The 26,606-nt window shown below is 45.6% G+C and overlaps 2 protein-coding genes across 3 annotated transcripts in view; both read right to left on the bottom strand.

Moving 5' to 3' along the window:
• Positions 1 to 1,223: 1,223 nt before the first annotated feature.
• Positions 1,224 to 16,590, bottom strand: ROPN1L (rhophilin associated tail protein 1 like). 2 transcript variants are annotated; one of them, XM_019746029.3, is made up of 5 exons: positions 16,460 to 16,590; positions 11,951 to 12,074; positions 10,595 to 10,756; positions 3,066 to 3,241; positions 1,224 to 2,090 (listed from the first exon to the last, which is right to left on the bottom strand). In XM_019746029.3, exons 1-5 carry the CDS (start codon positions 16,588 to 16,590, stop codon positions 2,030 to 2,032), a joined length of 654 nt encoding a protein of 217 aa, XP_019601588.1. In that variant the 3' UTR covers positions 1,224 to 2,029. The 2 variants fall into 2 exon arrangements, with proteins under 2 accessions (XP_019601588.1, XP_088652557.1); XM_088796431.1 differs by lacking the exon at positions 10,595 to 10,756 and having other exon boundaries at positions 1,923 to 2,090.
• A 9,007-nt stretch (positions 16,591 to 25,597) lies between these two features.
• The window catches only part of MARCHF6 (membrane associated ring-CH-type finger 6), a 60,503-nt gene continuing 59,494 nt past the window's right edge, over positions 25,598 to 26,606 (bottom strand). The window contains exon 26 of the mRNA XM_074329077.2: positions 25,598 to 26,004. Within this exon, the coding sequence (XP_074185178.1) occupies positions 25,914 to 26,004 (91 nt within the window). The 3' untranslated portion in view covers positions 25,598 to 25,913. The remainder of the gene's footprint in view (positions 26,005 to 26,606) is intronic.

Below are 26,606 nucleotides of genomic sequence, written 5' to 3'. Positions count from 1 at the left end.
GACAGAGGCACAGCCCCCACACTGCCAGCCTCCCCACCAGAGCGGCACATCCGGTCCAATCGATGAAACTGCATTGACATGTCAGTGTCACCCAAGCTAACCTTAGAGTTCACCCTGGGCTTGTCCCTTCTATGGATTTAGACAATGTATAATGACATGTACCCATCAGTATAGCATCATGCAGACTATTTTCAGTGCCCCCCAAATCCTCTGTGATACATCTATTCATCCCCCCCATCCCACAACCACTGATCTTTTTACTGTCATCAGTTTGCCCTTTCCAGAATGTCATGTCATTGGAACCATACACTGTGGAGCCTTTTCAGATTGGCTTCTTTCACTAAGTAACATGCATGTAAGTTTCCTTCATGTCTTTCCAACAAGCTTCTCTGTGCCTGTCATCGCTCAGAGTTCCTTGCCCACTAGCTCCATGCTTGATTTTGGCAACAATCTAGCACTGGAGGGACATCCAAGGGGACAGGGGCAAAACACATGTCCCTTTCAGCTTCTGGCCTCACTTTTTGTTCACCTGGGAACCCAGCAGACCTCTGAGGGCGTCTCAGTACCCAGAGGCGCTCTGGGCAGCTCAACCCATGCAAACCCCTTCTAGAGATCAGTATCACAGCCTGTGGAGCCCAGGCCCAGTCCTCGGTCCCTTCACTGTCTCCTGAGGGACAGCTGTTCACTCAGTGTATTAAAATTTCCCTCTTCAGTCTCCTGATAGGAGGCCAGCGTCTCTTCATAAAATGCACTTATCCTGTGTACTCTCTATTGCACGTGTGCTCTCCTGAGGTGGCTGATTTTCCGGCTTTAAAAAAAACACAAAACCTGTGATGTGCCTTTTGTCAGGTCTGGGGCAAGTGGACAGAAGTTTGGGAGCCATTGCTGTTCTGTGTTCTTTCGTGCAGCCCTTTCTGCGGCAGCATTCTTGCCCTCGGCACGCTTATTCACTCTGTGGGACTTATAAGTGCTCTTTAGAAAACTCGAAGGTTTCTTTTCTTCTGATCTCCATATAGTGAGGCATTATAATTAGGGGAAAAACATATTTAAATTCTTTGGGGAAGTCAAGTTTTTAGAAGGTTTAAAGCAATTTAAAAATTGTAAAAGCTTTTAAAAACTCCAACTCTGAAAAGTTACTTGTAAATTTTTGAATACTCTCTGCATGCTGTCTATTCATGGGGAAGGTGACCAAAAAGTCCAAGCAAATGATCATCCCAAATAAGGTAGTTTAATATCCAGTTTAATGGAAAATATACTTTACGCATTTCAGTGCGAAAAACTAAATACTTTTTTAGATAACAGCAAAACACTTCTCACAACTTCAGGCTTTCGTAAGTCTTGGAACACTGAAAACATTAGCATGACGGTCAATCTGCAGAGAGCCAACAAGCCAAACCATCCCCAAGCTCTCAGAAAACGACTTACGAGGTACTAACTGGCGTTGTCATTTTGAAGACTGTATATGAGCAAAGCAAATGAAGGACCCTGGACGCTCATTCCTGGTTCAGTGGACCACGCGCTGGTCCACACTGCTTGTCCGGTTTGCTTCGCAGCCACAGCTGCTCTTGAAAAGGGCACAAGTGCCCAGGCCTGCTTTTCCCAGAGAAGAGCCAGCTTCGGCAGAAGATGCTCTTCCCAGCAAGTCTCAGGTACGGCTGCCAGGGAGCAACACGTCTGCTTCCTGCTGGTCAAGGGTTTCCAACGAAGAGAAAGAACAGCCCCTTTGAACAATCCCCTCTGTGCTCTGTTGCATCCAAGGAGATTGTTTGACTCAAATGGATCATTTCACTGCTACGAGTGGTTTACCTTTAAGGTTCTTACAAGAACGCAGTGAAGAGCAAGCATTCAATTAGGCCCCCAGGACACCCATCAGTTACACTAAGTTCCCATTATGACCAGAAAAACTCACACAGTCTCATGTATATGGTTAACGACAGATTGTAATTGGTGCCAAGGTTTTACAGAGCACCTCTTTTGACATTAAAATATGGTCTCCTCTGTATTGATGGCGTACATCTGAGTTTTCTTTTCAAGGTTTTCTTAGAACGAAGAAATCTGAAATTCCTATCATGCCATTCTTTCTAGATTCTCTAAATTAGAAACAGATAAAGATACTTATTAGTAATTTCTCACAGCACACAAAACAAATTTTATGAAACAATATGGTTTAGTATAATTTAAGTGTAAATTAAATATAAGTTAAATAATTTAAAGTTTTACCTTAAACAATTGAATATTTATGGTCTCTAATCAGTAATTTTTACCTCTAAATATAAAGCATTCTATTTTCTTGTACAAAAATGGGCATTTATTTCTAGGTGAAAAAATCAGATGATATTTAAAGATTTTTCTTTATTGACAATTCAAATTTTAGTCACTAGGTAACAAAATTACCCTTTTATTTAAAAAGTTGGTCTACTAAAATTCAAAGGACTGTCTTCTTGAGTCTATGAGGCTTTGGTGTTGACTATATAGTATAGCTTTCGAGTCTTCTCTTTATAGACATTTTTATTTCTTGAATGATGGTGACTATTAGTCAACTGCTGTCAGTCAATGTAGTGTAAAAATACTGAACTGCAACAGTGTTGACTTTCAATGTCAATGGGGAAAGTGAGATCTGTCTCTAGGGCTCATATTTGAAAAGTAAAAGGAACACAAGTTGGTAGTGGTTCTAAACTGTATTTTACCATAAAACTCAACCATCTCTTACAGGCGCAGGGGCATTGCATTGTGGAAGTGACTGTCACGTGGACACTTAGAGAAAGAGAGGGAGGCTGGACGATGACGCCTGTCACCCTGACCCCCCGCTATGCTCCTTGAGCTGCAGGATAACGTGTGGTCACTGCCCTCATTGTGTTAATTCCAAATGAAGGCCAGCGGGAACTCACATTCACAGTTAGGGAAGAACCACTACCAGCTCCCTGAGCAGGACTCAGAAACTTCTCAGTGTGGGTCCCTCCTGACACAGCAGGACTAGCTGGGACCAAGGTAGCAGAGAAAAGAGCAAGAGAAAGGGCGATGTCTAATGACCAACATGCCTGCGTGCCTGGGGTGCTTATACTCACACGCTGTCCTTTAGAGAGGCGAGGTACACTTCTGTATCCGCGACAGGGATCTCCGCGTCCAGTTTGGACAAGTAGCGGTAGACGTAGCAGAAAGTCTCAAACGGGATGCGTGCGGGCCCACCCTCGGGGTCAGCGGTCAGGATCTCGCACAGATGCTTCATCGCGCTGGTCAGGCTCTAGAAACAGCACAAATGGGACAATTACTGTCAGGTTTGCTAACGTGGGAAGCAAAGACCCAGCAGAATAAACACTCCACGATCCTTTACAGAAATTCTCCAACAAGTACATTCTCCACCTAAATTAAGAACTAGGTGAAGCTGTAATCGCCATAAAAGAAAGAAAGAAAAAGGGAAGGTTTGATCAGGATGCAATGGGTGTGAAAAAAAAATTTAATCCACAGACTTTGTACTGAACTGGGAGTAACTGTTACGGACAAGAGGAAGCATTGATCTCCGTAAGATGGACCTCCTAAGCCAACACAAGAACCTTCCAGCCCCTTTGGCCCCACGACACACCTAGGGACTAAACAAACTGTCACCAACTAGAGGTGTCACCTCTGGAGAGTGGGGTGCATGGTCCTGCTGCAGGGCCTGCCCTCGCTCTGGGTCTTGTCTTGTTCTGGGAAGCACGCCTCTCCCCCTGTGCACTGTGCGTCTGGCTCATTCTCTCGCCCTCAGTCACGCCCAGCCCTCCCTGGCCGACATCCTGGACTTCAGCCTGAATGCCGGTCCTTCTTAGGGAAACCTCCCACCCCACTGACATCAGCTTCCAGGGCATGCTGCTCCAGTCCATCCTCCCTTCACGCCACCAGGGTGCGGGGAGGCGCACCCAGGCTGGGGGAGCCATCGCCTGTGTCACAGGCGAGAGCTGGTTTCCACACTAGATCTTGTCCATTCCTGGTGACTTAAGTGGCAGGGTCTGAAGCCTGTGTAGGTGGGAGGGCGACAGCAGTGAGGGGTGGGAGCAGCTCCTGCAGACCGGCTGTGAAACCCCCAGGAATTTTATGAGAAGGTCGATCACATGTTGGTAGGCTGTAATCAGCTGTGGTGGGCGTATTTACACCACCTTCATGGGCAAATGCTGCAAATCAGGGCCTTCCCCCAGGGGAGCTCCTGCAGGAATGAATCTGGGCTGCACTTAGGAGGAAAGAGCAAGAAAAAAAACAAACAGTGGGCCGGACACCAAGGACAATCCCCAGGGGAAAGCTGCAGGTGTAGGCAGTCACACACAGACTTGCCGGACCGGAACAGTGACGGTGTGGAGACAGCACTCTGACGTCCGTAGGGACATGTACAGGGCTGGAGCCAGGCTTTTTTTTTTTTTTTTTTTTTTTTTATGACACACATTTCTTATCTTGCTGTGTCCGTGGGTCTGGAGTCTGGACATAGCTTAGCTGGTCCTGTCAGGCTCCAGTCAAGGTGTGAGCCTGGCCTTCATCAGAAGCTCGGGGCTCAGGCCCCCTTCCACCCCCACTCAGGCTGCTGGCAGAACTCACTTCCTTGTGGCTCTAGGACTGGCGGGCCTCGCTTCTTGCTCCCTGCTGGCTGGAGGCCGCCCAATGCCCTTCGGGCTGCCTGCGGGGCCCTGCTATGTGGCCCTCGCACAGCACAACACGGCGCTTGCTTCCTCAATGCTCCAGGGGCTCCAGCAGGTTCTCACAGGGAGTAAGTATCAGAGAAAAGTCACCTTGTGCTTCTGGTGGGGGGAGGAGAAAGGCCGCAGGACAGAAGTGAGGTTCTCTCACAGAACTGGCCGGCCTTGCCATGCGCCGGGCCCCGCTGAGAGCTTCATTAGGCAGGTCCTGTGCTCCTCACAGTAACCGTGTGAGATAAGGGCGGTGGGGCCCGGGGAGGCTGTCACTGGCCCAGTGTAAGCCAGCGGGACTGGAGTGCAGGAGTCGGCCTGCTGACACCACATTCCCCCACCGCTGACAGCTGCCGGGCTGGCTCAGGAGCAAGTGACAAGGGCAGACAGGCTGCCATATTCGAGGTTCCAGACACGCAGCTGGAGGAGACGAAGTCTGAGCAGGACAAACTCTCCCATCACCATTGGCTGGGACTCAGGGCATCTGGAAAGCCACTTCCTACTCTCGCTGGCTGTGATGGAATACTGGGGTACAGAGCACAGTCCTGACATTGGCCTGACTCTGGGGGGTGGAGGGAGCAGCGAAACGATGCTCAGTTTGAAAAACAGATTGTTTTCTGAACTTCTTCAGGGAACTGCGCGGCCACCCCCTACAAGGTTGTCCTTGAATGAGGACTTGGTAAAACTAAAGTTGTGTAAAACTGAAGTTTTACAGTATGTGTGCCTTGCTTGAAACGTTGCAAAGACATGTCATAACGCTTGATTCTGCTTTTTTATCTGACACGCGTGGAAGTCCGCACTGAGTGCTGAGTGCCGACCTGCAGGGCCGGCAAGGATGGGGGGGGCAGCCGCTGGCAAGGAGCAGGCAGTGGGGTCTGCGTGGTGACGGGATGTCCAGACACTTCTGAGGAACAGGTATTTATGGAAAAGATACATCAAAACATCCAAGCATCACCGCCTTCTGCAAAGGCGCAATGACATTACAGGTGTTAACATTTCTCACGGTCAGACTTGCAGCCATTTTCACATCCAAAAGCGTTCATAAAGCAACTAGCACAGTTTGCACCGAGCGTTGTGTTACTCAGAAGCAGATTTCTCCACTCCACAGGGTGGTAGGAAGGAAGGCTGCTTGCTCACCCCCTCGGCAGGCAGCCTCCCCCAACCTCCTGCCACGGCTTCCTCTCCAGTACCTAAGACTTCCCGGGAGGGTGACTGGCCAGCAGCACATTATCAGCCACGCACGCACGCATGCCTGAGCCATCATCTGAAATTAAAGGGCAGACGTGTGAGAAACAGGCGTGGAGGCACCTGCTACTTCCTCAGCGTCTTCGGCTTGCCAAATCTGTGGACTTTTTCAATTTCAGAATTTTAGCTGCTATCATGATGACACACAGAGCCCCCTCACACATGCTCCCAAAGTGTCCCTTTTAGCAGGCGAGGAAATAAAAATGAGAACAATATCTTGACTGGCCCCTTCAAACAGAGTAAGAACAGAGACGTTCTCGCTCCCTGAGGTGTGTCCTGACTCCTGACGGTGCTCAAGCAGTGGTATTAACCCCCAGACCTAATGTTCTATAAGCCTGCGATCCTTTTCATTTCTTTTTCTGATCCTCACAGGGTTTCTCATTTAAAACGCGGTTCTGGGGCTTGTGGTAGGTGATGGGGGACACCCGCCTTGTGCAGGAGGCTGGGACAGGGCCTTAGGGTGAAGCCCATCCAGGCCGGCCGGACGCTGCCTGTGGCATTGTCCTGGAAGGCGATGGAGGGGCCCCCACGTCCAGCACCTTCCGATGAGTGTGGATGGGATGTGAGCACGGTGACAACCCAGTGGGAAGCGCACCCCACCTCTCCTCTCTTCCCCACAGAGGAGGCACTCGGCAGTGAGGCCGGTGGCATTGTGGGCAGGTGAGCCCAGGGGCCCAGAGCGGCCCCTGCCTCTGGGGAACACGTCCAGGCCCAGGCCGGAGGCCTCATCATGGCGGCGGCTGTATCTTGTCACTGGCCTCGGAGCGTGAGGAATCTTCTTGGCAATCTCAGAACGGGCTTTAGAGGCCACTGCAGAAACCTGAATTGAAAGCAGTAGGAGAGTAGGCCAGGACGCCGCCTCCACCGTGGGCCACAAGGGCCCTGGGACAGGTCAGAGACACCAAATCCGGCATGCGGAAGCACAGCCGTGGGCGGAGAGTGTGCGAAGGACTCCACAGTGAGCGCTGGTGGGAGGTGACACTGAAAGACTTTTCGGGTGTGAATCATTTTAGATCATAAAACGATACTGATGACAATCTTTAGCTGTTCTCTGAGACAGGAAATTCTGGGCTCTCATATGGTGGCCCCAACCTGTGGCTGGCACACCTCTTGGGCTACAGAGTCACTCAGAGGGGTCCTGGTACCCCTGTGCTCACGCGTTGGTAGCGGCAGGTCTGAACCTGTGCTCTGAGTTCAAATACCGCTCCACCACTTCAACCTATAGAGCCTCTGTCTCCACAGCTCACCATCCTATGATTCCAGGGCCTTCCTCAAAGGGGTGCTGCGGGGAGTAAAGAGAATACAAAGGGCTCTGGGCATCCCCACCCCTGCTGAGAACCCTACAAACGACCACTGCTGTTCCCACGGAAAACCGATGTCACACACATGCGTCACTGCCATGGCAAACACAGATGCTGTCTCAATTACTAAGGCTCAAATGCTTTTTCCAAGCCTAACTGGGGTTGGCTGGTTTGCCATTATGGACCTTCTTACTCAGTGTGCGCAGGGGTGGGGGTTTTGCCTCACAAGTTTTTGATGCCATAAAAATGATCCCTAAGCTTAAAAAAACATAAAACAATTCTATCCACCACTTTAATGCTTACGTCATCGACGTGGAGACGTGATCATTTCCCCAGGTAAGCACACCGTGCACCGTGGCGGGGGCCAGGAACCAGCACCACACCAAGGCGGGCATTTACACCCCACACCTGACCTGCCTGGGGCACCCCACCGTGTCCCTGGCCCCCACCTGCAGCTTTCAATGCAATGGCCAGAGCGGAGCTCAACGCTCCAGGGAGGTAACAGGACGCCAGCTCCAAGGCTGCATGCAGGGCGCGGGCCTCTCGCTTTCACTCCAGAACCTTCCATCCAGAGCAGGGCCCAGCACACGGCGGCGCCATAAACATTTGTGAAGGAACAAAGGAATGAAAGACTGCGTTCTGGTCTTCCATTCATGGTGCTAGAGTAATTTTTAAGTAATTTTTAAGAAAAATTCAATAGCACGGAGACTGTATCTGCCAGAAGCCACACAGCTGCCAGAATAGCGTCCATCGTGTTGAAGCAGAGCGACTAGATTCCAAGTTTAGCGAAATCCTACCTAGAAAAGTGAAGAGGCAACAATCCATTCTAAATTCCTCCTCATCATCTCGCTTCACTTCTTCATTTCCTCCTTTTTGAAAGTTCTGTTTTTTTGGTTTTTGTTTTTAAGCATAAAGATAAATGCTAAGATGCCAAACTACACCAAGAATCACCCCTGGACGTCACAGCTTCGCGTTGACACACCTCCAAGCCACCCCGCCAACGTGGGCATACAGTGGCGTCAATAAGGCCAGTCTCCGCAGGAACCCTGCCTCCCAAGGCTGTTTGAACCCCTGCTCTGTGGGCGGGGCCGGGCCGGGCAGAGTCGAAGCCGCAGTGAAGGTACCCAGGCCGGGTGGCTGGCGGAGGAGGGGTCTTCTCCACCTGAGCCTCGTCCCCAGAGTCATGGGCCAACAGTACTGCTGAGGTGGCTTAGTGAGGGGACAGGACGGGACCCCACATTGGCCGACGGGATAAGTAACCCGTTACAGGAAGAAAAGAGAAGCCTGTCTGCTCTTTTTCGGTTCCCTTCCTCACTCAGTACGTAGCTTAGAAGGTGAGGCTCCATCCTTGATAAAATGTCTCCATCTAGTGTCACACACTACACATGCATAAGAGACCTCATCTTCCAAAACAGCTTCTGTTTGGTTTTCAATCTAGTGCTTTATTTTCACCATTAGGCAAGTAGAAATTACAAAGCTAGATCCCCAAAGATTTTCGAAATATTCTACTTTCTCATCATTATTAAAATCTAAATTTCACAACTAAGTTTAGAGGCACAGACTATAATCATGAATTCAAACATTAGATACTAATTTTATATTATTAAAATCTTGATTTCACAAAGTTCCAAAGGAAAAAAGCAACGTAAAATTTTCTTCAATAATTAAATTTAATTAAAATGAAAACTGTCTGTGTCCTTCCTGACAGCACCCCACTGAGGTACCCCACTGGTGACTCCTGAGCCTGTCTTTGCTATGTGGTCAGCCAGTGGCCAGCCCCCGGCACAGTCAGCCCAGGGCTGGCAGCCCTCTCTGTGACTGACCCGGAACACAACGAAAGCAAGCAAAACATTAGGCAGTGAGCAGCCTGACACCTGACCTTACTGGGCTTTCAGAGTTTCTCACGGGGGCCATTAGTAGGCAGGAAATTACAGTATGTCCCCACAGTGGGCATTACGCAGCAGAGGAAGCTATCTACAGCAGTCTTGAATGATACAGATGAATAAACAGAAATCAAACTGGGAATGAAAAAACGTCCTGGAAGATTACTAACAACATAATTAACTTTCCATAAAGATAAAACCTGGGGCCGACCCGGTGGCTCAGGCGGTTGGAGCTCCGTGCTTTTAACGTGGAAGGCTGCCGGTTAGATTCCCACATGGGTCAGTGGGCTCTCAACCACAACGTTGTCGGTTCCACGCCTACAAGGGATGGTGGGCTCCGCCCCCTGCAACTAACAACGACAACTGGACCTGGAGCTGAGCTGCACCCTCCACAACTAAGATTGAAAGGACAACAACTTGACTTGGAAAAAAGGCCTGGAAGTACACACTGTTCCCCAATAAAGTCCTGTTCCCCTTCCCCCCCCCCAGAAAAAGATAAAACCAACTACCATTAAATAAGGTATTTCTTGGGGGTACAGATGTGATCAAAGGGGAGCATGCGATTCAGGACAGCCTGCTTCCTTCAGACGCAGCCGGCGGGGGCCAGGATGGAAGGGGGGAACACAGGAAGTTTAGCTGCAGGTTATTGCCAGTGTTAGTGATCATGTAGGGAAGTATTACATAAAGTAATTTTTAAAAATTCAAATTGAATCAAAGAGGCTCATGCATGGCCCTAAGATAAGTGTGTGCCATGAAGCGAGGGTTATGAATTATACAGTTACACACTCTGGGGTCCAAAGATTGAAGGGAGGGGGTAAAAAAAAAAGCCCATCTCTGCTGTAAAGGTAGTTGCCTTTTCTCAACCCCCGTTCTTCAGTGCTTAACATGGTAAGTCTCCCTTCACCTGACCAGGTGTCTCACTGAGGGAGCTGAAGAGAGAGGTTCTCGACTTCCCAAGGGAATTCTGCCCTCAGTGTCCTCCAGCTCCAACCTGCCCTCGCACCCCGGCCTCCTGGGCTCACCATCGCTCTCACCTCAGAAACGGAGGGTCGTCTGGGTCCTCGGTACTAAGTTGCTTGGGTCATTCTTTAACATCAGCAAAGCTGGACTGTCTCTGCTAGTCACTAATAATAGATTTTAACTAAAGTATGGAATATATGTTATGCCCCTTCCGGCAGATTAAGAAAACAGATATTATCCATTTACCAAATGATGTGCATTTTAATAAAAAGTCATTGATGAATTCTCTTCTAAAACCTAAATATATTTTAATAGTATCCATAATTTTATGTACTGTCAACACCTTTTAAATTGAGGTATACATAAGTAACTTTTGTAAAATAAAATAACCATAAGCCTGATAATACAACAGGCATCTGAAAAAAAAATTTGCTTTTCTGTGACAAAGTTACTAAAGTAACGAAAGTGTTTCCTTCAGTTCCTGAAATACCTAAATTTTTTTCAGCCAGGCCTATGATTACATAGAATTATCAATATGCTATTTCTAGGTACATACCCCACCAAGCATGCTACATCCAAGTGCTAAAAATTTTATCCACTCCATGTTGTGCTCACAAGGGTCCAGCTGCAAGACAGCTCTGAATTTTTCTACTGGCAGGCACAAATTTTTCCATTTCTGCTCAAGGTCGGCTAATTCCACATATTGCTTGTGGCCACACTGTTTAGGAAACACAATATGATACAATTTATATAGTTTTAAAAAGCCCATGAAATAATGTCAGGTTGTGAATCCTTAAACATATACCAAGTACCCCACCCCCTGCAGGGACAGGTGAACCCTGAGTTCATGACCCAGGTACCCCTGGGGAGGGAAGGGGCGATGTGTGCTCTGTGAGGGGCACACAGGCAAGGAGAGGGGCGGGGAGCTAGATATTGACATTTCACTTCTTAAATAAGGACTGTGAAGCAAATATGGCAAAAATAAAATGGGCATGCTGATGGTATATGATTCTCTATTGTCTGTCTGAACTACTTCCCAGTAAAAAAATTAACTTCAATAAATAAAAACATTTAAAATCCAACCCCGTGCACCTATGAACAGTTAAAATGGGAGAAATCTTAAAACTGAAAATAAATGTATTCTTTCTCCGATTTTAAAACAATCTGTGAAAATGGATTTCTGCCATCAGCCAGCAGTATTCATGTGAAAAGGTTAGAGCAATGGTAGCATGTGTTTTCCTAGCTACCCTTTCAATGGTTATTCATTTTCACTTAAAATAGCCATAGAAAAATCCTATTTTCAGAAGTCTACGTATCCTGCATAGAAGCACAGTACCTCAAAATGCACAATGGGGACCAGTCACTTTAAACATCAAGGTCATAGCACCGGTGCTGTTTTTAGCAATAAGACCCAATCCTCATGCGAGATGGTGGGTTGGAAGACGAACCTGTTGGGGCAGCGCCAGGCCCAGGCTCTCTGGAGGGTCGGCGGCCAGACGCCCAAGGGCGATACATCTTTCAGATGATCATTTTCTCAGCATATACACAGCTTTCATTAACACATATTTCAAGAAGGGACTTACAACTCCCACGTCTAAAATATCATACTTTCATTAGACTTTTTTTTTTTTTTTTTAGTCTAGTAGCCTCTAAACATCTTAATTTGGTATTTAAAAGAAATTACATTTCACTTTTCTGCAGCCTCATCATGAATAGCTATTTTGGGTTCTTTAAACTAGAGAAAGGCACTGGATACAACAGATTCCTCTTTGAATGAACCTTGAAGGTTGATTGCAGGGAAAGCGGACCTGCAAGGACTTTCGAGGGTGACCCTGGAGGTTTCTGTCAGGCAGTAAGCAGGCGGCTGGGCTTTATCTCAGGTTCACTTGAGATCACTTAAGCCCTCTCCTACCTGCTTGTGCAAAACTTTAAGCAGTCCTTGAGTGAGGCCTGTGTCTGTTTTCTGAGTGGCCACAGGCATTTCAATTCGGTCCTTTACAGGAAGTGGATCTCCTCTTGACAGAGCTGAAAAATACCTGACAACAACAGGCATCACAGAAGGCATCAATATACAAAACCCAATCAATTAAGAATTAAAGTGCTTTCTTAAACGACCCCTGAGCGTGACAGACATTAGGGAGGAGGGAGAGCTCTAGAGTCTAAAGGCCTGAGTCAGGTCCCATTCTACCCACTTAACCCTTTCTGCTGCCTCAGTATGTTCGTCTGCAAAGTGGGGACAACAGTCCCTGTCCTAGGGCTCCTCCAAGCACTGAATGGACAAAACGCACGCTGTTCTTATCAAACAAATGTCATGAGTGGTCGTGAAATGCTGCCAGAGGAGGTGGAGGATACGGGCCTCAGTGACCCAAGGGCAATGTCATGGTCCAGTCATTCCACTCTGGCAGCTGGGCTTTGTCTTCCCTTTTCTTGGCCTTGTGGCTTTTGCAGGGGCTTCATCCCAAGCATCTCTGTAATGGTAACCTGCCAGGATCAGGGAATGGGCAGCACCCCTCCACTGAGGCAGAGACCACCCCTCCTCCACCCTTCATTGCTCCCGCCTGGGGTGTGTGTTTTTTTGTTTGGTTTTGTTTTGGTTTGGTTTTAGTATTTTTCCCTTAATTGTTCCTTACTAGACCCCAGACGTTGTTACTTACATTGGGGGCAGAGAAATGGTTTGAGGCAACAAGTCAAGAGGGGGCACACCCCGGGCCTCTGGCTGGTGGGGAGAGGGAGCAGGTGCCAGACCCAGTGTTCCGCAAAACTCACTCCCCTCGGGCACACGTGCCAGAGGTGGCCGGCCGCTGGGCCACATCTTATGCTGCTCGGATGACTAACACCACCACAAGAAACGACATACCCAGGCAAAGGGACAGCACATCATCCACTAGGGCCACAGGTAATCATTTAAAAGACAAGTAATTAGAAACATCTCTGAATGTGTTACAAAATGTACATAGGTATTTGACAGGCTAAAAGAAACTTCATGTCTCATCCCCTCAAATTCGACTTTGCTTTCAAGCTTTTAAGACAACTCTGGCCATATTTTGTTAACTTAATGGTTTGAGGGAGAGTCAAAGAAGGCAGCAGTGAGACCAATGAGGACGGGAAGGTGTAAAGTGCCAGCAGGCTGAAAGATGGGTGCTTAGTTTTGCCACAGTGTTCCTAATTATTTCATGGACTTTATTCCTCATAACCCCTCAAACCCATCACCATGGTTGATACAGCCTGTAGAGCAGGGGTTCTCAACGGTGGGCAGTTTGGGTTCTGCCCCTTCCCATGAAGGCACTGGCAATTTCCAGAGACATTCTGGGTGTCACACCAGGGGGTGGATGGTGCTGCTGGCATCTAGTGGGTACAGGCCAGGATGCTGCTAAGGAGCCTACAATGCACAGGACATCACCACACCCCGACCTCCCCCCATGTACCACCCAAAGAATTGTCCTGGCCAGAGTCAGTTGAGGAGAGGCTGAGAAAGCCTGTATTACTGGCAACACCACCTGTGTTATGCTCTGCTAGCTCCCTGGAGGCACATGTGAGCGAAGGCACTTCCACCATAATGCATGATGCACAGCTGCTCAAGGGCATCATAAGGCATAGTGACCAGCGGGAGGACACAGCAGAGGACACAGGCTCGGGAAGGGAGGCTGACTCGCCTCTGCCACCTTAAGGCCTCATTTGGAAAGAACGTCTGAACGTCTTTCCTGACCGTCTACTTGAGTCTTCCACAGCAGAATTACCGCCAAATGCATCCTGGGTTTCTGCTTTGTTTTCAGTTTTTCTTTTTTCCTTCCTGACGTCATTTCCTCTTCCTGGAATACCCTCTGCCTTATCTTAACCCCAATCTCTGCCTACAAAATCTTTCAAAGACTATAATTCACCCTCTTCTGAGCAACATCTCGGTTCTGTTCTGAGAGATTTGCCATACACACCCTGCTTAATGAATTGGTTTTTCTCCTCAACTCCAAAATCATTCTTGAGAGAAATTGGTTGCATGGAACATTCAGAAAGTTCTCGATTAAGCCTTTTAAATGAAAGTGAAGCTTAAAATAGTTGTCTCTCCAAATAGTAACAAGTGTTGGAGAGGCTGTGGAGAAAAAGGAACCCTCATACACTGTTGGTGGGAATGCAGACTGGTGCAGCCGTTATGGAAGGGAGTGTGGAGGTTCCTCAAAGAATTACGAATAGAATTGCCATATGACCCAGCAATCCCTCTCCTGGGTATCTACCAAAAAAATCTGAAAACATTTATACATAAAGACATGTGTGCTCCAATGTTCATTGCAGCTTTGTTTACGGTGGCCAAGACATGGAAACAACCAAAATGTCCTTCGGTAGATGAATGGATAAAGAAGTTGTGGTATATATACACAATGGAATACTATTCGGCGGTAAGAAAAGATGAAATAGGACCATTTGTGACAACATGGATGGATCTTGAGAGTATGATGCTAAGCGAAATAAGGCAGACAGAAAAAGCAGAGAACCATATGATTTCACTGATATGTGGTATATAAACCAAAAACAACAAAAGAACAAGACAAACAAATGAGAAACAAAAACTCGTAGACACAGACAATAGTTTAGTGGTTACCAGAGGGTAAGGGGGGTGGGGGGTGGGAGATGAGGGTAAGGGGGATCAAATATGTGGTGATGGAAGGAGAACTGACTCTGGGTGGTGAACACACAATGGGATTTATAGATGATGTAATACACAATTGTACACCTGAAACCTATGTAATTTTACTAACAATTGTCACCCCAATAAACTAAAAAAAAAAAGAAGTATATTTTCACTGGATATAGAAAAAAAACTACTTTTTTAAAAAACAGTAATGGGATCAAATATATGGTGATGGAAGAACTGACTCTGGGTGGTGAGCACACAATGTGGTATACAGATGATGTATTACAGAATTGTACTCTTGAAACCTATGTAACTTTACTCACCATTGTCTCCCCAATAAACTTTAATTAAAATTAAAAGAAAAAAAAGTTGTCTCTCAAGTGTTACCACATATAATGTTCCAAGAAAAAAACAAGGTAAAATCTTGGAATGTTTTGTAGAGTACAAATAAACTCTTACATGTCCTATCTATTTAGGCTTGAATAATGGTTAAAACCAGAGGCCATAATTTTTTGGGCAAGAACCCTGAGAGAATATTTCAAAAGCAACTGACAGAAAGGTTTGCCAGAAGGCAAAGCACTGCATGAATAAGTAGCCTCATGTGGTAGGTTCAGTCAGGGCCCCAGGGACACCCAGGTCGTCATCTGGACCTCATGGAAACTGTGGATCTTATTTGGAAAGGTAATAGGGAGTTAGCCTAAGGATTCTGAGATGGGAAAATCATCCTGGAATACCTGGCTGGGGCCTGCATGCCATCACAGTGTCCTTAGAACAGGAAGGTCGAGGGGCACTAGACGATACCACCCCACTGGCTTTAACGATGGAGGAAGGGGCCATAAACCCAAGAGCACAAGGAATGCAGCTCCAGAAGAGGGAAACGGCAAGGAAATGGATCAGATTCTCCCTAGAACTGCCAGAGAGAGCAAAGCCCTGCCAACAACTTGACTTGAGCCTCGCGACACCGATTTTGGACATTTGGCCACCAGAACTGAAACAGAATAAACGTCTGTTGTTTTAAGCTATCAAGTTTTTGTGGGGTTTTGTTAGCACAGTCATGGGAAACTAGTTTGCCTTGGTTATACAGTTTAGAGAAGATCAGTGAAATCTGACATGGTAGTTACTAACACATTTTAATTAAATTTATACTGATTCTTGTGATCATAAAAGTAAGCTTCTAAGTCTGTTTATTGAAAAGGGGCAAAGGGTTTTCCTGTAAAATCAAAAGGGTTTATTTTAATGGTTCTAAGGCCTGTCGACTTGGAACTTTAAAAGTATGAATGTCTGGAAACGGTGAAGGCATATTTGCTGTGAACGAAGCTGGGCAGATTTTAGCCCAATCGCACCCAGCATGGTGCCAGTGCATCTGTTCTAATAAATTCAGCCAGTACCTAACCCCGGGAGGACTCCCCTCGGAGGAGGCACAGAGATGTAAGATTACTCCTAATAAAAATCACTTACAAATGCAGGGACTGTGATGGTTTGGTTTTATAACACAACGCAGAAACTTTATACCCAACGCAACTGCTTCCTAGGTTTTAGTCTGTCTGCATAAATACCCCTCCCCGACGACGGAGGTGTCGTTAGTTTGTAGGTAAGTGAGCATTTTGCAGTAATTTCTGGTCCCAGGGTCAATAAACCGTGACGCTTCCTCGATACTTAGGTAGCTAAGCACCGGTGCTAAAGCGAAAGCCTGGCCCACACTGTGTCCTGAGCGTTGGGCCAGCGCTGCAGGAAGGAGGACGCACGCACGCGGCCCGGCGGTGCCCGGCTGGCCCAGGCGCGGGGCCCGGCGCTTACCCCGCGGACCACTGCAGCACGTCGGCGGGCTGCGTGAGGATCGCAGCCTTGGTGAACTGCTTCAGGATGTCCGGCAGCTCCGGCGGGATGTGGATCTGCTGCGCGCAGAACAGGGTGTCGGGAAGCGGCATCGCTCTCCAAAAACCAGGACCAGGCTACGGAGGCCAAGGTGTGCTGTGGGGGAGGAAGGGTGGTGCGTCGGTCTCGGGAAGGTCGCCCCTCCGCCTCCCTCCCCAGGTTTGGGGACAGGTCAGGGTCCGGAGTTTGGAGCGGGGCCGGCCGAGGTACTGGGTTTGGGGTGGGACCGGGGACCGGGATCCGGTCCCGGCCGGGATCCCAGGTTTGGGGCAGGCCAAGCGGCCGGCTTCGCGGGGCCAGGGCCGCGGGCTCGGGCTCTTACTCGCTTCTCCTCGGGCTCCGCGGAGAATGGGGGCCAACCGCCCCGTCCAGCCACAGCGCAGACCTAGCGCCTCAGGACCTCCAGCGGCCTCCACTGTTGCGCAGCGGTATCCAGGCAACCGGGACGCGCGCCCCGCCCCCAGCCCCGCGCGCACGCTTCCGGCCGAAGTGGGCTGTCTCCAGCGGGCGTCCCGGAGGCGGTGCGCTTGTGCCGCGGGTGTGCAGACAGACACACACCACCACCACCCCCGCCCCACCCTTTGCCCCTGACAGTTTAGAGCTGCAAGAGCTGCACGTTTCCCTTAGAAAAGGCCTTTGGGTCGCTTTCCCACTGTCGATTGTGAGCGGCGAACTCACAAAGGAGCACCCTTCTCCTCGCTCCGGCTACGTTAGGGACGAGGGGACTCAGGCTGGAAGCCGTGAAGTCACGGGGGCTGATCGTGCAGGCTGCAGGAGCCTCCCTGAAGGAATACGAAGCCCTGCCTTCCGCAGCTGCCTCGTTCATCCTGCACCGGCCCCGGGCAGCTGGTGTGCGGCCTCGGCGCCTGCACATACGGTTCCCATTGCTCAGTCGTTTCCCTAGCGAACTCCCTCTTCAGATCTGAGTTTGAAAAGCCACCTAGACTGTGGGGAGTTTTCAGCTAAACAGATTCTATGTAACTTGTTTTCCTAAGGTAGATAGGGTGGTTTAGCCAATTTGATTGGGTAAAGGAGAAAATAAGCCCTCTCTTCTGATACAGTAGCTTTGGGTGGAAGAAACTGTTCCATCCTGGTGGATGCTGACAGCGGGGCAGCATGCGAGCTGTGAGCCCTGGTTTAGGGAGTATCCTAGCTGGCTGGGCAACTGCCTTAACAACCCACCTCCCCCTCGCGCACCTCTAGACAAGATGGAAAGCTAGAACGAGCTATTTCCAGGAGGGGCCAATGACAAGCCCTTCTTCCCTCCCGAGGCATCAGGCCCCAATCATGACTCCACTACTTAGGCAACTCACCCACCAAAGGAAGATACACACATTTCCAAATTCACAGCATTAACAAAAACTGAAAAGTCACTAATTTGATGCAACGGGAAAACAAGGAATCTCATACACCGATGAGAGAGGCGTTGAGTATACATTAGTACATTTTGGTGGCAAGTTGGCACTTTAAATACTTTCGATGACTTAGCAATCTTCTAGGGATTTATCCTATAGAAATACTAGCTTGAGTATATAAAATGTGGACAAAAATGTTTATGATAGCATATAATAAAATGGGTTAACCGTCAGAAAACTTGAGTCTTATCTGCACAATGAAATAGAATTTAAAGACGGCGTAGCTACTTTTGTACTGACATGAAACACGTCCATGAAGTACAAACTGAGAGAAAGCAGCCGGCAGGGCAGTCTGGGGAGCACAGCTCCTGCATGGGATGCAAGGGTCTGTGAGCGTGTTTATGCAGCGCTGTCTGGACGCACGTACTAAACGACTGACAGTGGTGAGGTTACCTCTGCAGAATGGCACAAGGCTTTCAGGTTGCATTTTAACCACATGTACGTTATTTTGATTCCAATTCATTTATTTACTTAACAATATTTACTGGATGTCAAATTTGTCCCAAGGACTGTTCTGGAACACAGTACTAATCCTCAAATAGTTTTTTAAAAGACTCTCTGGCGCTTACATCCAAGTAAGGGAAAACACACAAATATCTATAAGATAGGTAAACCCTATAGAATGTTAGTAAGCATGAAAGAAAAATACAAAAGACAGAATCCTCCAGTAGCTACCATTTTAGGTAAGCCTCACTTAGAATGACACTTCAGTAAAGAATGAGGTTGGGGAAAGCCTGGAAGAACATTAAGACACAGCAAACAGCAAGTGCAAAGGCCCTGAGGTCTACAGGCTGCCTGGAGCACAGTAAACACAGAGTGTCATGGGTCAGAGAGGGTTTGAACTTGTGAAAACTTCCGTTCTGATCGTTTCTATCTTCTCAGTGAAATAGGAATAAAAGTTATCAGCCAAACATGAGGAAGGGGGAGAAGAAAGTGGCACTTTGAGGAAAGAAGGTATGAACTGGTCTATTAGACAGCCTGTATGAACACAGTATTGCTTTTTAAAATTGAGATGTAATTAGCATGCCAATAAATTGCACCAATTTAAAGTGTACAATTTGGTAAGTTTTGACATATGCACACGTCAAACCAGAACCCCATCAAGACAATGAACACGCACACACACACACACACAAAAGATAATGAACACATCCAACACCCCCGTATCTTCATACCCCTTTGAAATCCCTCAAGTCCCTCCTCTCCACCCCCCACTCCCACTAATCTTTCTATCGATTTCTGTGGGTTACTTTGTATTTTCCAGAATTTTATATAAATGAACGCATACAGTTTTGGTCTACTTTCACCCAGCATAATTAAGATTTGTCCATGTTGCATATACCAATAGTTAATTGCTTTTTATTGCTAAGCACTATTTCATTGTACGGATAATCATTTGTCCATTCACCTGTTGATGGGCACATGGGTTGTCTCCAGTTTTGGACTATTACAAACAAAGCTACTATCAACACTCATATACAAGTCTTCATATGGACTTATGCTTTCTTTTCTCTTGGTAAATAACTGGGAGTGGTAAGTACCTTTTAAGAAATGCCCAACTATTTTCCAAAGTAGTTGTACCATTTTACATTCTCTCCAGCAGTCTGGGCGTTCCCGCTCTTCCACCCTCACCAACATGGTATTTTTAATTTTAGCCTTTCTAACAGATATGTGGTGGTATTGCTCCGTGGTTTTAATGTGCATTTTCCTATCGTAATGACTAATGATGAACAGCTTTTCAGGTGCATACTTGCCATCTGTAGATCACCTTTAGTGTTTACATTCTTTGCCCATTTTTTAAATCGCCAAATAGGTTTTCTTATTATTGCATTTTGAGACTTCTTTATTCTAAATGCAAGTCCTTTATCAGAAATGCTTTGCAAATATTTTCTGCCACTCCATGGCTTGTCTTTTTGTTCTCTAAATATGTTATTTCAAAGAGCAGATGTTTTCAATTTTGATGAAGTCCAATTCGTCAAATTTTTCTTCTATGGATTGTGCTTTTGGGGTTGTATCTAATCTAAACCTGTACCTAACCCAAGGCTGAACATTTTCCTGTTTTCTTCTAGATATTATGCAGTTTGGAGTTTTACATTTAGGACTATAATCCATTTTGAGTTAATTTTTGCATATGTTGAGACATGGATCAATTTTTAATTTTGCATCAGGATGTCCAATTATTCCAGCAGCATTTGTTCGACTTCTTCACCTTTGACAAAAGCCACGTATGTCCATATACATGTGGGTCTATTTCTGGGCTCTCTGTTCTGCTCCATCAGACCAATGGATCTGTGCAGCCATCCGGATTCATGTTTCATCAAAGAACAGAGAAGTAATGAATGGGGTTCCTGGCACAAAACTTCTTGCTCCAAAGAAGAGTTACTGAACAAACGTGGAGAAGCAAAAAGACATGATACTGTTACATATGTAAAAGGAAGAAACTTCAAAAAGACGGGTATGTAAAATGGTGCAAAGAGAGACCCCCACCCAGGTTACTAGCTGTTGACATATGGGTAGTTTTAGTGAAGTGTGGGGCTGAGTGGGAGGGGACTGAAGGAGGCTGGATGAGGAATTGTGGGGGGTGGGGGGAGGGTGCCCATACACACAAAATAGGGCATCACAGAGTCCCCCCAGGTGGGTCTTGTGTGTTCCTCGTGACACTTTATTCCTATCTCTAATAGAACATTTTGCTCCTTTTCCTGTTCCTTTCCACTCTAACTAAGCTCCTTGAAAGCAGACCCCATGCCTCATTTAACTATAGACCAAGTACAGTGCAGGAAATCTGACACCCAAAAAACATGGGGGAAGGGGAGAATGTTACCTCCTTAGATCATTAACCCACTTGTGATATCGGTTCTATATTTGCAACATGAGGAGCTGCAAACTGCTGCGTGGGATGGAGTAACTAACAGCCACCTTCTGACATTCAGCGTGCTATTTCCTTTGCTGTAAAATTTCAACTTCACAGATTAAAGATGCTCTATGGTTCAAATAGCACTTTGCCTACCACCACTGCATTTAAAATAAATAAAAATACACTTGATTTAAAAAGCATGGAAAAAAACTGAACCTAGAAACAGAAAAACTGGAAACAAAGGATCTCTTTACATAGGCCACTTAGGAGGAAAAAATCCTCATGCACTCATTTCCTTGTTCTCTGACACATGGTCAATTACGTCACATGGATTTGCTTGGCTTTATTCTATCCAAGTATCCACCTAATAGAGGCAACTTTTGAAGCTCTGAGGCTGGGATCCTGTAGGAGAGGAAGAGGTGGGGGGCACAAGATGAGGGCTTCACTCCTCCTAGTGACAGTGGGGGCAGGGAAGGGGAGGGATGTGTCCTCTAATTTTACATTTATATTTAGAAAGGAGGGCCTGTAATCACACGTAACCTCAATAAATTCTTTTTCTTACATATTAATACAGCAAAAACCAACCAAAAAAAACTAGGCTACAACTAACATTCACTTTATTCGATTTTGTTCTCTCAACTCAGAAGGCAACAACCAACCACATAAAAAAAAGGGAGCACTTTAGTGTGAGTGTGTGTTTATATATACACACATAAAATTGGCCTGGGAATAGCTAAGGTGTTTGCTTACTGGAAAATTGACATCCCAAATAACTATGGATTCTATGTAGCTTCTACAGCAGTCATGTCTACGCTCATAGTCATTACAGGTTCATTTCAGGTATATTACCTTCATGAACACAAAAGGAACCACTCAATATGAAACAGACGGGAATGAAAATAGATACAGACTGTCTTAGCTTTAGGTTGTATTAATGCTGAGATGTTGTCAGAAGTTATTTGAAAGAATCCCTTTCACATGACAACTGTTTTAAAAAATGACACAGGAAAGTAAAAAGGCTGAAGGGGAAACATCTGATTAAGGGGGCATATTAAGTAAGGACATACAAGAAAGCTCCAGGAAGGAAGTTAGAGAATCTCCACAAATGAGGCTTTTAATAATACTTTAGTAATAGGACATTTTATTTTAAAGATTTTTATTGGGGAAGGAGAACAGGACTTTATTGGGGAACAGTGTGTACTTCCAGGACTTTCTTTCCAAGTCAAGTTGTCCTTTCAATCTTAGTTGTGGAGGGTGCCGTTCAGCTTCAAGTTGTTGTCCTTTCCGTCTTAGTTGTGGAGGGCACAGCTCAGCTCCGTTGCCGTTTCTAGTTGCAGGGGGCACAGCCCACCATCCCTTGCAGGAGTCAAACCGGCAACCTTGTGGTTGAGAGGATTCATTCCAACCGAGCCATCCGGGAGCTCAGCGGCAGCTCAGCTCAAAGTGCCGTGTTCAATCTTAGTTGCGGGGGGTGGAGCCCACCATCCTTTGTGGGACTTGAGGAATTGAACTGACAACCTTGTGGTTGACAGCCCACTGGCCCATGTGGGAATCGAACCGGCAGCCTTCGGAGTTAGGAGCATGGAGCTCTAACCACCTGAGCCACCGGCCGGCCCTAGGACATTTTACTTTGGTCTTTTCTTGATTGCAGTTGAATAGGTACCATTCTAAAGGAGAATTTTAAACATAATCATTTAATTTTACAATGTAAAAAAACTATCACAGTAAGTAAAGAGCTTAAAATACTGAATCTTGAAAATTAGAATAAGTAGCTAACTTGTAAAGTTTAAGAAAGTGCACGTTTGAATGGCTTGAGCTTAGAGCTGAGCTGCCGGTGGGCGGCCGGTTGACTCAGTGGTTAGAGCACAGTGCTTGTAACACCAAGGTCCCTGGTTCGATTCCCACATGGGCCAGTGAGCTGCTCCCTCCACTATATTGAAAATAAACAAACGACGACTTAACTTGGAGCTGAGCTGTGCCCCCCACAACTAGATTGAAAACAATGACTTGACAGGGAACTGATGGGCCCGGGGGGAAAAAAAAACACTGTCCCCCAATAAAAAAATTATTAAAAAAAAAAAAGAGAGATGTTTGTATACTGGTGCTAGCTACTGTGTGTGTGTGTGTGTGTGTGTGTGTGTAAACGCAATACAATGTAGAAATATCCAGTACTCCTTTGCATTGTTTTAAAAAGTAATCAATTCAACCTACATTTAAGAATTACACTTTTAATAATGGCATTGTGCAAATACAGAAATGACATATCTAAGATCAAATCATTTGAGAAAAAGTTATTCTCTATTACTTGAATAAGGGGAAGAAAAAACACAAGACAAGAATCCACAGTAATAAGTTATATTAAATGTTGAAATAAAAATTACTCTTTGTTTACATCTGGAATTGAGACGTCCAGTCCCCACTGTTTCTCCAGGGAACTAACAGGGAAGATCACCTAAAAACACAGAGCTTTTTTAAAGCTAGCGATACACAAACTTCACATTGGCATTTTTCTTCAGTTTTCACCTCAACTATTAGTACTTAATAGTTTAAAAATCAAACATAATTTGCTAAAAGTGAACAACTGCACACCTCATACTATGACCGTTTGGTAACTGGTCATGTTAATCTAAACCTAAATGTTGATTTGTCTTCAACTTATAAACAGTAAAAATAAAGCAAAAAGGTCTTTGCTAATTAACTTTTCCTTGAAGACTCTTTTAGCCCAATGTAAAATGAAGCAAAACAACACTATTATTTTTTTTTTAATTCTACATGAAGGGCAGCAACACTAACACTTTCTGAACTAGAGATTTTAAATATTTATAAGACCATTGGTTAATAAAATCTTGATGCTACCCAAGTAAAGAGTATGCCAGCAGATGCTTTCCTTATGGAAGTATTCATAAAAACAACAGGACAAAGCACAAATGGAAAACAGGGAAAATCATTACGTAAGACAAGATCAAGTTATCTGCAAGTGAAATGGAGGGCAACATTTTGGCCATTCATATATATATATATATATATATATATATACATATATGTGTATATATGTATATATGTATATATATACATATATATACACGCACATACATACACATATATATATGTATGTGTGTGTGTGTATATATATATATATATATATATTTTACAAAATATCTGATAAGATTTAAAATTTTGCAGAATAACAATTTTTAATCTTTTGCATCCTCTGCCTCTGTCCTTCTGGTAAAACAGATAAATGTGTTCCAATGACTTTTTATATAAGATCTACAAATTCCCTGAAAAATTTTTTCAAAAACCTAAATTGATATAGTCAAGTTATATGCCCAATTTGAGAGTATGTTTCTCCCAAAGAGAATAACTTATATAGACATATACCATGACAGGTGGCATTACATTTTAAAATACTCCTAATTTTTTATAGTTGGACTAAATTTCTAAGTGAAGGTAGGGCTTGCAAAATCCTTGTTTCAATACAAGAGAAAGGCCTACTACAAAGTGCCAAAAAGTGTAACACTGAATCCTATGTCAAGCTTTTATTTGATACTGATGTTTTAAAATATATTTTAAAGTAATCACCACTTTGGGAAAACTCATTGAACTATAAAACAACCACAACATGTTGCTTTGATTTTAGTAGCATGTTTGGCTGACTTTCATATTTAAAAAATCTTCAGATTTGAGTTTATGGGTTTTAATACTATACGGAAATCCTTGTACAGTTTCTGAAGACCTATTTTCTCTGAGAACTTTTAGGTTATCATTAACGAACATACGCTACCCTTATAATATACTGTTGCCATAAATACTTGGATGGTGTGTCCAACCGTTCTAGGTCTCTAAAGTTCTAACTTGAAGCTTTGGTTGTAAGGGAAAACCAAGTTTGTAAGTGTTCAGTTCTCTGAGATTTTACAGGGTGTAAAACGCATTTTGCACTCTTATGTTAAAAGGCCAGCTCAGCCAGGTTCCTTCTGGATGAATGAATCAAGTTGGTTTTATTTGTAGTTTTATTCTGTAAACAGAAAGCTTTGGAAACTTTGGGATTTACTCATGGAAAAGCTGATCCTCACAAAATGATGCACTACCCAGAAGGAGTAGGTGTTCTCACCAAACTCTTCTAATGCTGTCAATCTAAGACCACAAACCACATACATCTACATTTAGTGACTATCTCAGTATGTTCTAATTCCAGTAAGATGCAGTGTCATTGGTGACATTATTCTGTAAGACTTACGCTCCTGCATGACTTGTGGCCACTGCTGCCAAAAAGGAAAAAAAGATAGCTGTGTGTAGGAAAAAGGGAGGTGGGGGGACTAATGAAAATCTTTTAGACTTTTTTCCCTCTAAGTATAGGCATGCCCCCAACAAGCACAAACACCCAACTCCCAATGCTCATCACTAGGAATATTAAATTATCAAAATTAAAAATAATTTCCTCACCTAGCACAAGATACTATACAATATTACAAACACAGACACATGAAAAAAAATCAGGCAGTAAAAAATGTACAACAGCTTTGGTGTTATACAAAACAACTTCCAGAAATGACTGACAGTGAAGCACAAAGTTCATGTTTTCTTACCACAGACACTCCACTGCTGGCTTCTATTTGTCTCCTTTTCTGTTCTTGGTAAAGGCTCAACAGCCAAGACAGACAGAACATACAGTTTACTTAGTAAGAACTGCTAGGGACACGTGACACTGTGTCCCAGGACGTCGTTCCAAGTGTCGCCTCTGCACTGTGGTTCTGCGGCACGTTTCCTGTCAAGATCACAGCAGGTCCAAAATAAAGTGACAACTAGATTTAATAAATTAATATACATTTGTTTAAAGATGTACAATGCACATTCTGTTTAATCCAAGGCTTGGGGGTATCCAGGAGCTCCTATTTACACATGTACAGACCTCAGGCAGCGGCGAGGTCAGAAGGTGCGGACGGGCAGCAGAGCTGAAAGGGCTGCTCTCCGAATGCTGAGAACACAAGTCAAATACATTTAACTTAAAAACAATGCTGGGAGATCACGGGGGGAATCTCCAAAGAGAGAAGTCCACAAAAAAGGACACGGAGAGGCAAGGGGAAGGTCAGGTGGCTGAGACAGCACTTTATTCTTGGGACGACTGCGGAGGTGGCGTAGATGTGCCTTGTTTGCCCGATTTCCGTTCATAGTTCACAAGGCGCTGGCCCACGAGGTACCTGGGTTGTAAAAGCAGGTGGTTACTCTCTTATATGATCCTACATATGAAAACACTCTTCCTACGAGCCGCGGTGACACTTGTTTTAGAATGCGCATCAGATCACTTCACTTCTACTTAAAACCGTTCCATGGTTAGGCAGGCAGAAGGGGAGTCTAGAATGGACACCTGCCAAAGGTGCGAAAGCGGCACTTACAGCGAGGAAGGCCGGGGGGAGGGGGAAGGTACGTGAGCAGCGAAGGTCACGAGGCCTCGGCTGTATGCAGTGTCCGCAGGTCAGGGCTTCTCGTGAACTGAGACACTCAGAGGCCAGAGGAGGGCAAGGCAGAGCAAGCTTATGCCCGGGATTTACCGGCATGGACTGTATTTTATGAAACAGCCTAGTGGACAGATCTGAAGGAATGGTCTAGAAGTACATTATCAGAAAGCTGGGAAGACAGGACCTAGCCTACTCTTTTCAGTCGGACCTGAACAGCTCTAGTTCTAGAGAAAAGGGGAGAAATCAAAGGACAGATTTCAGTGAGGTCAAAGAGAGACCGCAGAGGAGTGAGTGTTCACGAGTGAGCAAGGTAGGGGTCACGGTCCAAGAACAGAATACGAAGG

The sequence above is a fragment of the Rhinolophus sinicus genome, chromosome 3 (assembly GCF_057876585.1).
Source record: "Rhinolophus sinicus isolate RSI-liver-muscle chromosome 3, RSI-T2T, whole genome shotgun sequence".
NCBI classification, from domain to species: Eukaryota; Metazoa; Chordata; class Mammalia; order Chiroptera; family Rhinolophidae; genus Rhinolophus; species Rhinolophus sinicus.
This window is presented reverse-complemented; position numbering and strand designations above follow the sequence as displayed.